Raw genomic sequence first — 12,725 nt, forward strand, 5'->3', positions numbered from 1 at the left:
ATTGGGCTAACGGTTCTTCCCTAACTCTGTGGGATTTCTCTGTCTCTGTCTCTTTCTGTCTCTCTCTCTCTTTGACTCTCTGCCCCTTCCCTCCCTTTAGAATTCATTAATAAAGAAACTAGCAAATTCTGTAGCTTAGATCTGACACCCAGGCCTGGGTGAAGGAGTCCATCACAGACATGAGGAGACATCTTTCCCTGCTATCTCCAGGGAACACTCGGAAGGAAGAAGCAAAATGAGTATCCTGTACATAAAATATCCAATGTCTACACAAGCTGCCCCAGAAAACAATGTCACTAACCATGGGCTGTCTGTTAGGTTACAGAAGTCAACTTAACATTATAGAATAACTACCATTAAATTTCTGTTCTGTTATTCTACACCCAAAACTTAAAAAGAAAAAGGAGTTTTAAAATACATCAGAATTTAAAACATTAATGGTAGCGATAATAATATCCTCATGACACTAGGGAAACACCAGAGCACATTGCTTTATAATTCCCTAGTTGTTTCTTATAGGAGTGTTTGATTTCCTCAGATCAATTCTTTGCAAGCAGAGCTGACCCTCAAATGAGTAAATTTCATAGAACCCTTATCCAGCAGTCAACTGGCAGGTGATGATTCAAACATGTCTCTGCATTCAAATAAATATCAGAGAAAATCGCAATTACCTGAAGCCATTTTAACTGATATTTTTGACCAAATTTATTTTGCCTAATTGCCCTTTAAGTGAGCTCATAATCAATTCGATTGACATAATTTTATCCAAGGAAATTGATAACAACCAAACGTTTTCCATTAATGGTCATCCTCACAACTCCCACAAAACAGTGGCATGAGTTGGCACAGACCTCTCCCCTGCTTTAAAGATGCAGAAAGAGAAGCTTGGTGGGATTGAGGCGTCCACAGTGGCCACAAGGACGGCAAGGAGTCACATCTAAAATTTCACCCTGTCATTATTGACTGTGTTCTTTCGTCTCTTGGTGGCATGAACTTTGGTGTCACTTCCTTTTTCTCTAATGACAAACCTTCCCCGTGCACTCACTAGTCTAGACCCCTTGGTGCTGCTCCTGACCCCTACGTATGGAGAAGAGCCTGCATTCTGGTTTCTGGAGGATGCCAAAATGAAAAGTCAATGGTCATGCCAGGCTAAATCCTAGTCTCCCAAACCCTAGGGACTTCTCAGGGACTTGAAAGTCCCCACCAGCCATGAAAGACTATATGACATATTCCCTTCCCAGCTTAACCCTAATCCAAGCTACAGAGGGAAAGGGCCTCTTACTGATTCATCAAACACAATGTGGAAAGGAAAAGCATTGCAGAACGTCTTCTGTTCAATCGAGAGCCGCTCGGGATAAACTGGCACAAAGGTGTTCACGAGATGCCCTGGTTGTAGGAAAAGAGAGTCCTGTTCACAAGCAGCTCACACCACCAACCTGGCACAGAACAGAGCTCAGGATAGTGTCTTAAATGTTTCATGGGCAAAGAGCAGTCCCCACTCTCCATCACAGGCTCCCTCAGCGTCTCCAGATGGCCACAGCAATTCTTCCAAATTAAAACAAACAGAAAACTTGCTCCTGGGTTGAGAAGCACCCCCCCCACACACACCCCCTGCCAAGTTTCTGCCCGCTGCTGAAGAGTTTCTGGGCCAATTGAGTATGTCTCGCCATGAAAACAGAGCCGGCATTGAAACGGTGACAGCCAGACAATGAGCTAGCAAAGCAGAGCGTGTGTGCCCGGCCCAGCGTCAGGGACATTTGCCATGGAGCTTTTTAGACTGACAGTTTTGGGTGGCACATGAAAATTTAACCAACAGCCCTATTTGGCAGGGGGTAGAGATTCGAAATGGAGCCTTTTTGATATGAAAATCTACCAGACAAAGGATGTCAATTGTGTGTTTGACTCGCTTGCCATGGCTTGAGGGACTCAAAATGCAGGCTTTTGAGCCCTGCAGACCTCCTCCCAGATGCATGTCACCATGACCCATGGGGCATGATGGGGAGGGCTCTAGCTCCGGGCTCCCAGTGGGGCGGGGCTCTCCTTCTGGCTCAGTCATTAGTGCTGATCATGAGACAGGCTCGGTGTCAACAAGGGCACCTTCAGAGCCTGATGCCTTCATTTTTCACGCAGAAGATGGAGGACCTTGTTCAGGGCCATACAGCTCCTCAGGGACAGAGCCAGAAATCTGCTTTCTTGGCTCCTGATCCAGTGTCCTTTGCACTACTGGACACCATGGTTATTAACTGCAGACTTCTAGGCCAGAAATGCATCCCAGTCCAGAAGGCCTGAGAAGCTATAGAAAATTCATTGTTCTTGAGACTATGTCGGTGCTCATCCTCCTTCCTTTCAACACAGTCACCAACTGGAACTGAGGCCCATCCTCTCTCCAGTGGCTTTCCCCGATTACTGGGGACATTGTGTCTCTGTGTCACCCAGCACAAATAAAAGGGGCGAAGGAAGGCAAGTTAGAGTCTGATGTTTTAAAGTTAAAAATCATGCCTGCCAAAGCCAAGCTCTGCAGAGATCAGTGACATCATAATCATAGAAGACTTTGCCCCCATTTGTGTGCACCAAGCAACTATTCTGCTCTGAGAGCCAAGGTCGGGAGAACAGCCCACTCACCTTTTCCAAACATGACTATATTTCTCACAATTTCCCAGTGCGATTTCTTCACAGGACAAACAGAGACACTCAAATATTTCTCCTTCATCCTAAGGAAAGCCGCCTCTGGGGCCTGCAGATGGCAGGGAGAGAAGCATGTGTGTCTGGTCATGTGACCGGAGAGGCACAAGCCCCATTTGCTGTAATTGGGACCAGAGGAATAGCAAGGCCTTACAAGGTCAATTTTAGCAAGACTTCGTTATTCCCCGAGATTTTTATCTAGTTAATCCTCATGTCGTTTCTCTGCCAAAGGCCACAAGGACTTTTTACAAATCTCAAGATAGGACTGGCAGAAAATTTACACATGAACATCTTCTCTTCTTGTGGTTGAAGATTCCGTAGTGAACGGACTCTGAGGGGGGCTTTGAATGCTCTAAGATATAAACACTGTGTGTTCCAGGAATCACAGAATTATCTGGATATTTATATAAGCTGTGTGGACACAGAGAGCTGTGTACCTAATATATGAAGGACCTAAGAAGATAATGTTCACTGCACAAGTTGCAATTGAGGCAGCCAATCACAGGATCAGGAATTGACTCCAGACTCGTAACTGGCCCCAGCTATAGAAGTGGGCGCTAAGGACATGAAAGGTCAATTTATTTTAGAAGGATTGCAAAATAAGCCACCAAATCCAAATGTCTGGGCTTCATATCGGTGTTTTCAGAGGTGAAAATGTTCCAGGCTAAAGTTCATCCCTGAAAAATTCCCAATGTTTATCCAAGTTTTCTTAACCCAGCGGTTCTCAACCAGGAATGATTTTGTCCCTACCCTGGAGACCCTTGATGATCCCTGGAGACATTTTTAATTCCCACAACTAAGGAGTCGGGGAGCAGGGTGCTACCTGCAACTAGTGGGTAAACTAGGAATGCTGCGAAACATGCACAACATAGCCCATCAGAACAAGGAATTATCTGGCCCAAAATGTCAATAGTGTTGAGACTGAGAAACTCTGCCTTAAATCCACTATTAGAAGGTCCATTTGGTTCTGTTCTTTGCATAGATTGTTTTGAGACTGGGTACCTCCACTAGGAGGATCTGTGTTTCTGGAGACATAGCAAACCCAGTACCCCTTGGTCTCTCTGGATGTCCTGATTGTTTTGTAACCTGTTTGGTTTTGCCCTTCTCATCTGTCTCTGAGACTTCTGCACAACCAGAAACACGACATGCTCCTCCTTCTTTCCTGTCCTCTCCTCTTCCTTACTCATGTCGAGGATATCCATGGTCACATCAATGTCAAAGAAGTCTTTGGCCACAGCCTCAATGACACCTACAACAGGACACCTTATGGTAGGGGATGGCAAGAGGCAGTTTTGTCAGCAAAACTTGTAATCAAGTTATATGACTTCAGATGAATATCCCAGAGTTCACTAAGCCTAGGCCCTGCATCAAGACAGGCAGCAGATGATAGATTAATAAAATTAAAAATAAAATGACTTCTGGGAAGAGGTTTAAGTTATATATGTCTGGATACCAAATATAGCCCTGCCACTCTAATTTCTAGTTCAGCATCTATTCATTTGTTTGTTTATTTCAGGAAGGCAATTAACTCACTAAACAAACTCTAGAAATACTGTAAACAAAATTTAGTTGTAAAAGCATTAAGGATCGGGTTTTAAAAAGAGGTGCTCTGGAAATCTATCCTAGGGTTATAATATAAGCATGGGAAAATCATGCATGAAGATGTTCACCACAGGAATAGCAAAAGAGTAGTATCGACTAAAAATTCAACAATAGGGGACTAGTTAATTACAATATAGAGTATCACTCAGCCATTGAAAATGGGTTTCAAAGACGATGTGAAAGCATGGAAGGATGCTTTCTCCATAATGCTGAATACACAAAGAAAGGTTGATACAAAATAATATATGCAGAATTATCATAACTATGTAAATACTCATGTAGTTTAAAATGTTAAAATAAAAATGGAAATTATTCCTTCTTTTAGCACTTTGGGAACTTATTTTAATGGCCCAAAGACTTTGGGAGTAATGATCAAGATGGCAAAGAATCAGATTATGGAAGAGCTGGGCTGGCTATTAACCATCCTGGAGAATTTGCGGGGAGACCATCCTTACTCCAGAGACCTCATAACTGTGGTACCGGTTAAGATATTCTCATACCTGGTATGATGTGGCGCAGACCACTCCTATCAGAGTAGTAGCGGAGAAGCATTTTCCCATCTGCTCCTTTCTCCATGCGGAACGATGGTGCGTTCATCTCCTAATCAGAAGACATGACATGTTTCTCCCAGTGAACACAAGTTGTTTAAATTATGCCTTTGAGGCTTTTGTGCAACAGTACTTACCCATTACAGCCTAGAAAACTGTATCTCCAACCCCTTTCCAATCACATAAAATCCACCATGGTGGATTTAAAAGGAATATATATATATTCCTTTTAAAGAGGAAGAAACAGGCTCAGTGGAGTCAAAGGTAAAGTAAGGGTAAAGCAATGTTTGGACCCCAGTGAGCCTTCCTACCATGTGTGCTGCTTCTAACCACACTCCAAGACGGGGCCAGCTGCTTGGCCTGTGATCAAGTGGCCATGGGCATCCTCACCCTCAGAAAGATCAGAAGCTCAGAGCAATTTGGAGAAGAGTTCATTTCTCATCATGGAAGTAAAATGCCGTCTGCAATGTAACGTTGCACATTTGGAAAATCAAGATACATCAGAAGAGATCATCTTTCTCTGGGAACAAATGTGGACATTCAAGTATGTGCCATCTCATGGTAAATGTATGTCAAGAAATAAGGATGAAGACTTTGCCTGGGGGAACCCCTGAGAGAAACAACCTCCCCCCTCCACATTGATTAGTAGGCAGCTCAGCACCCAGGCTTACAGCCTGTGGTCTGAGTGAGGGAAGAGATTTAGTGAGGTGGGTTCCTACCAAGATCTTCGCTTTCTTCTATGGTGGGAGGGTTTCCAGTTAAAATGAGTTCCTTTAGGGCGCCTGGGTGGCTCAGATGGTTAAGCGTCTGCCTTCGGCTCAGGTCATGATCCCAGGGTCCTGGGATCGAGTCCTGCATCGGGCTCTCTGCTCCTTGGGAGCCTGCTTCTCCCTCTGCCTCTCTCTCTCTCTCTCTCTGTCTCTCATGAATAAATAAATAAAATCTTTAAAAAAAATAAAAAATAAAATAAAATGAGTTCCTTTAAAAACAAATATGTATATATATATATATATGTAAAATCTAAAAGCATATACATAGAGAAAATACATTTGTATATATGCATGTTTACATCTTGATTAAATCTTAAGAGGATTTGAGGCAGCACATATAAAAAGCATATAATAAGACAGGAAAAAAAATATTTTAAAAAGTTATTTAAAAAAATTATACCCAAGCCCTACATAGTGAAAAATAAATAAATAAATAACAGAGTCCAGAAGGGTAAAATGAAAAATTCACACCCTCTTGCTACCACCTCCACCCTCACCCCTCATCCCCAGCCTAAGCCACTTCCCAGAGACACTTCTCAAAGTCTGTGTTTTTAATTCTTCTAGTCAGTCTATCCAACTCTCTGAATAGTAAGATTATACTTTTATTTCTTGATTAAAATAGGGTTTTATGAAAGTAGAGAATCAGGGCAAAGGGAAAACAATGGGAAGCAGACCAGAGCATGGTCTTTGGGAGCCAGGCTTCTGTGGGGTTGCATCCTGGCTCGGCCACCACGACCTGGCAACTTGGGGTGATTATTTGACCTCTCTGGACCTGTTTTCTCATCTACATCATGAGAAAAAATAAGAATACCTCATCTTAGGGGTGTAAGGAGGACAATTCAATGTTTATAAATTACTCAGCCCAACATCTGCCTCATAATTAGCACCCAATGAAAGTTAGCTAAAAAAACAAGATTAACGGCACAGCTATAATCAGAAATGTATGCCTTAAGGCACTGACAGATCACTGGACGCAGACATAAAGAAAAGTCAGCATTATCTTATTTGACTTTTGCCTAGAGAGACAATCTATAATGTTCTGCCCAGTATAAAGCTCTATAGCTAGCTATCAGGTATCACTGCATGTATTTTATTACAACTTGCATATTACAACATTTATATATTTTATTCACCTCATCATGTGCAAAATATCCTCACTTACACCCTGAGAAGTTCTATTCTTTTTTTTTTTAAGATTTTATTTATTTATTTTGAGAGAGAGAGAGAGCACGCACGAGTGGGGAAGGGCCACAGGCAGAGGGAAAGAGAGAATCTCAAGCAGACGCCCCTCTGAGCACAGACCCTGACGCAGGGCTCGATCTCACGACCCTGAGATCATGACCTGAGCCAAAATAAAGAATCAGACACTTAACCGACTGAGCCACCCAGGTGCCCCTGAGAAGTTCTATCCTTTAGCATTGGTTTTGGCACGTGAAGGAATGACAGATGACTACCCCCAGGGGAAAGATAGTAGGAGTTGGGTGTACAAACAATGGGTTGGGACTTCAGACCCTCAATCCTATCCACCCTTATTCAGTAATTAGAGAGGAAGTAATATGGTGAGTACAGTATCTGGAGCATAATATTTTTTTGGTTTAATGAATGAATGGGAGAACATTAACATCCTCCAGAACTGTGACTTGAAGTATTAGCCAAATTTTCAGCTGAAAGATGCTATATTAAAAAATCTCATGGGAGGGACGCCTGGGTGGCTCAGTCGTTAAGCATCTGCCTTCAGCTCAGGTCATGATCCCAGGGTCCTGGGATCGAGCCCCGCATCGGGCTCCTGCTCGGCGGGAAGACTGCTTCTCCTTCTCCCACTCCCCCATTTGTGTTTCCTGTCTCACTGTGTCTCTCTCTGTCAAATAAATAAATAAAATCTTAAAAAAAAAAAAAGAAAATATAAAAAACTTAAAAAAATAAAATAAAATAAAAAATCTTATGGGAGATTATTGAAGGGGCCCAACTGTATTTCTTTGTATCCTAATTGCCGTGCTTTAGCTAAGAAATTTTAAAGGAAGTTGCCATATAAATTATTGTCATTTTTAAACTGGCCATATTGAACAGAGAGAAAAGGGAAAAGAAGGAAGTTTTTATTATTTATGAAATGCCTTTTCTAGACTGACCACGATGCTAGGGACTTCCACATGTGATCTCTTATAATTCACACAATAATATGAGATAGGATTTTTTTTCCTATTTATTCCTTTTTGTCTCTGTGTTTGCCCAATGCCTACAAAAAGGGCTTGGCACCGAGTAGATGCTTAATACATATTTATTAAATGAATAAGTGAAAAACTCAAGGTCCGGAGAGAGCACCACACAGCTAGTAAGCTGGTCGGTAGGCCCATCTGACCCCATAGCTGGAGCTCCTTCTATTCCCTCTGCCCTTGAGTAGTTCACATGATAACGACAGGATAGACCCACCTACTCATCCTACTTGAAGTCAGTTAAGGTTTCCAAGCTTCTTATTCCTTATGTGAAAAACTGAGAAAATACTAATTTTCCCATTGAACACGCATAAGGGTGCATTATGGTTGAGGAGGCACTTTAGCATTTATATATTCCCATTCTATCCTCATGACAACCCCTCAAGGGTGGTTATGAACATTCAATATAAAAATAGGGAAGAAAGAGCTTGGTAAACTACAAAGAGTCCTAAAAATAAATATAAACAATTTTATATAAAATAAGCTATTATCAAAAAATGTGTGAATGCCATTTTGCCTTTTTAATGAAGCATTTTCTTTTCTAAAAAAGAAAAGGAAGTCTAGGCATTTGAATTTCCAATGATGCCTACAAGCAAGAAAACCAAGGAAAGAACTCGAGGAGGATATATCCCAATAGGGAAATTAGTTTCTTAACCCCTCGGGCAGTCACCCCATGGGTTACTCAGCACGGGATGGTTTCCAACTCTGGCTCTTGGCCCTGTCCCATCCTTCCTTCTGATACAGGAAAAAAATGAATCTGGCTGCAGAAGCTATTTATCAGCTCCATCCAGGCCAGGAAACCTGAGGAGCGATTTTGCAAATCCACTGAAACCTGATTGTTTCCCTGCCTTTGTTCCCGCTGTGATCAATCTTCTAGATTTTTTTTTTCTAAAGATTTTATTTTATTTATTTGACAGAGAGTGAGAGACAGCTAGAGAGGGAACACAAGCAGGGGGAGTGGGAGAGGGAGAAGCAGGCTCCTGGCCGAGCAGGGAGCCTTATGCGGGGCTCGATCCCAGGATCCTGGGATCATGACCTGAGCTGAAGGCAGACACTTAACAACTGAGCCACCCAGGCGCCCCAATCTTCCAGATTTCATTCCAGAGCCACACCAGCGACTATCGGAATAGGCTGCCTTCTGTCACAAAGCCGTCCTCTTCAGCTTGTCCTTCTTTGACAGCTGCCGGCCAGCTTATAAGAGTGGCCAACAGGCGTTCGTTGTCCAGTCCTTCCCTCAGAGAACTCCTGACACGGCGCACCAAGGCTTCTGCCCGCCCCCTGCACCTGCACTCCTCCTGGGGTGGGGGTGGGGGGCAATGACCCAGAACTGCCTCAGGCGTTTGCTTCCCCTTAGAGCCACCAAGACCGGCCTCAGGGAGCCTCACCTGATAAGATAGTGCGAGGTAACTGTGGAGGGCATCCAGGTTTTCAATAAACTCCGTGAGGTTTCCTCCCAGTGTCCGTACCCGTCGTAGCCAGACTTCTTACAGAATTTAAAGAAGTATTCTCCAAAGAGCTTCAGAATGGCTTCCATGGACCCACCTGTGGAACCCAAAGCATAGGCCCAAAATAAAAGCACCGGCAAAGTGTTCCTTCTCATTCCGGTGGTCTTCCTTCATCTCCAAAGGGTTCAAATCCTGCCTGTGTGAGACGTTACTGAGCGGCTCCCACAGGTTTCACTTTCCTGGGCAGTAAGATGCCCATAACGTCTCTGGCGCGGCGCCACCGTGAGGAAGAGTAGAGCCCTGGCACCGAGCGCGAGTTTCTCCTAACCGTACCCCAGGCTTTTCTGTGGCCCCCACGGCGGCAATTCCTCTACGGTCCAGAAGGGGACGGGAAGCTGTCGGATCCCTACGCTGGCTGACTCTGGAGCCCGGAACGAGCTTCGCTCTGGGCAGGGCGGTGTCTGGCCCTCTGCAGTCTCCTCTACCAGCGCTAGACATCTTTAATCCAATGGCCTTGAAGTGAAATAAAAAGCAATCTCCGAGAAAGAACTACTACCGCAACTAAGAAGCAGTACTGACAAACTTACCTTGATGATGCCAAATACTTGCAATGACTTCCCCTTTCTCGCTCATCCTCTCCCCGTCCCCGTTTCCCTGTGGGGTGCACTTTGCACATTGCATCCTCCATAAAGATCTCTCTGAATATCCCACGTCATCCTGAGGACTCTTCCTAAGTGTTGCATTTTATTTTCTTCTCAACCATGTGATGGTTCTGAGGGGCAATGACCTCATTCTACACATTTTCTGTGCCAGACACGAAGGAGGTGCTTGATAAATACCTGAGGGTAGATTTGTCCTTCGCTTGGGCTGCCACCGCTCTCTGCACTGTTGCAATAGACAGAACATGATGGTTCGCTTTATTGAGGCAGGAGTCTTTGTTAAAGGATATTTTATGGTTCCTGAAACACTCATTAATCATTAAGTACTCATTAATCAAAATCACCAAATATTTTGCTCGGCACTTGCCAAAACCTTGTAAGCTAGCTGATCTTATTATCACATCCCCTTTATTACAGGTGAGGTGTCCCCTTTTTGAAATTGAGTCATCTTTGTGAACTGACCCAAACCAGAGGCAGAGGCTCTAACTCTAAATTCGGCGATTTCTTTTTTTTTTTTAAGATTTTATTTATTTATTTGACAGAGAGAGGGAGCGCACAAGCAGGGCGAGTGGCAGGCAGAGGGAGAGGGAGAAGCAGGCTTCCTGCAGAGCAGGGAGCCCAACGCAGGGCTCGATCCCAGGACCCTGAGATCATGACCTGAGCTGAAGGCAGACGCTTAACGACTGAACCACCCAGGCGCCCTAAATTCAGTGATTTCTATACCACATCCCACAGTCTCTGGAGCAGCGAAGAAACAAGAGGTCTCCTCCAGGGTGAGACTGCTTACGGGTTGTCATCACGGACACGGGAGACAGGGCATTCCTGGATGCTGGTGGCCTGGCGCATCTGTGAGAGAACATTCTCTTAGGTACTGTGGTGTGGTGACTCTGGTAGGTCTCGGGGGCTGGGACAAGGTCTGGAATGCCCAGGCTCACGGGAGACCTGCGGAATTCACCATCACCACAATCCCTGGCTGGATCCTTGGAGGGCCCTGTGATGCTCTGGCTGGATCTGGAATTCACAGCAAGGGGTTTCCAGGTCTCTTGCGGCATCTAAGAACAAATCCTGTGGGGCGGGGGGCGCAGGGGATCAGAGGAGGTCTGGGCACTTCCCAGCCTCTACTTGCTTCCTGAGATGGTCAGAGAAGCAGATTACCTACGACTCATTGTTCACACCCAGACTCTTGAGCAGATAATTGTTTTGCAATCTGAGCAGGACAGACTCCTGTTCTGAGTTGGTCTGGTCTTATCAGGGATGAGTTATACATACATTCCAAAAATACACTAGCCAGGTCTTCTGAATCTAGACAAAGCTTGGGACGGCAGAGTGGAAGGTGGGACTGGCCTGTGTTAATTGCCTCTGTTGCGTTCTCTGCTTGTGGGTCCATCCCGACCTGGACGAAGGCAGACTTGTGTATAATAGCAATCACGAGCCACATGCTAAGCCCCAAAGAACTGAAATAAATTCCACTCAAGTCCTTTCCATTGCTTATGAGTCCCTGGGAGAACTCCTGAAAAGTACATGGACAGGTGTGGAATCATTCTTTTCTCTTTCCCCCTTCCCCCTCCTTTCCTGCTAAATCTAGCTTATTCAAGCTGAGAAAAAACAGCTGTGCTGTGTGTCCCCCCCGGGCTAGAGTGCTGAGCAGGTGCATCCTGTTACCAGCCAGGAAAGCACAGATCCCAGAGGCCTCCTCCTCCCGGGGACCACGCTCAGGAGGACGGGGCTGTCTGCAAGCCAAGCAAGGTATAGCAAAGTGACAGTGGCAGCCTTGTGTAGAAAGACTACCTGCTTGACTTTTCTCTTAAATCTGTAAACCTACAAAAATCCATGAAGATGCTTTTTCCAGACCCTGGTTATTTTGTTCCTGGGCACCCAGCTCTGTTAATAGGAAAGGCCAGCTGGTTCAGAGACTAATGGTGGCTTGAACATGGATCTCGGGTTTGGGTGCGGCGTCTTCCATCCGTGCTGGGTTTGGGGCTTCTTCTCGGATTCTTGGTTGAGAATGCTTGTCTAGCAGAAGACAAAGGTAACTTTTAAAGACCAATGCCTGTGTTGTGTTGTTACACCGTTTCAGGTCAGTGAATTTAGGATTCTGTGAATTCTCTAAGTCACAGGGAGTCAGGGATATATAGGAAATGGCAAGAAGATGTGAAAACTAAAAGAGCCATAGGTGCCTTAACATATGTTTGGATAGGGCAAAGGAGAATCTGTAGTAGGCTTAGTATTCTATCTTTTGTGTAACAAATCATGGGATATAAGGAAATATGCATTTATCTGCTTATTTGTGCAAAATGAAACACCGGAAGGATAAATCAGGGACTATTGAGATTGCTTACCTACAGGGCATTGGTGGGAATGAGGCAGAAAGGTTAGAAAAATTGTGGAGGGTGGGGGACTGACATTTCTCTGAGCATAATTTTTTGGACAGTTCTGGTTTGGGGAATCATGTTAATGACTCATATACTGAAAATAAAGAAAACAAATCCAGTCAATGAGGATAGGGAAAGCCCTGAGATAGAATACAAACAGAAACAGATTAACAGAATAGTATTTGAACAGAATAGTTCTGAATAATCTAATTACCCAGGAAAAAAAATTAACCCAGTAACATTTGAACATAGTATTTACACTGCTCTGTCTTCAGGCTAAACCCAGAAACAAACAAACAAACTTTAGATAAATATTTGACTGTAGTTAGTAGGTTTCCTTCCCACAATGGTGTTGGTAAGCAATTTTGAAATGACTTTCTGAACATTTGAGGATTAAGCATATAAGTAAATATATTGTGAAAAATGGGGAACAAGTT

The 12,725-nt window shown here is 44.1% G+C and overlaps 1 protein-coding gene across 1 annotated transcript in view; it reads right to left on the reverse strand.

The window, feature by feature from the left end:
• LOC116631676 (guanylate cyclase soluble subunit beta-2-like) overlaps positions 1 to 12,725 on the reverse strand; it is a 62,733-nt gene that overhangs the window by 23,949 nt on the left and 26,059 nt on the right. Inside the window, 6 exon segments of the mRNA XM_032403084.1 lie at positions 1,283 to 1,386; positions 2,623 to 2,727; positions 3,725 to 3,931; positions 4,785 to 4,884; positions 9,198 to 9,280; positions 9,283 to 9,354. Coding sequence (XP_032258975.1) covers positions 1,283 to 1,386; positions 2,623 to 2,727; positions 3,725 to 3,931; positions 4,785 to 4,884; positions 9,198 to 9,280; positions 9,283 to 9,354 — 671 coding nt within the window.

This window comes from Phoca vitulina, unplaced genomic scaffold (genome assembly GCF_004348235.1).
Source record: "Phoca vitulina isolate PV1807 unplaced genomic scaffold, GSC_HSeal_1.0 scaffold5, whole genome shotgun sequence".
NCBI classification, from domain to species: domain Eukaryota; kingdom Metazoa; phylum Chordata; class Mammalia; order Carnivora; family Phocidae; genus Phoca; species Phoca vitulina.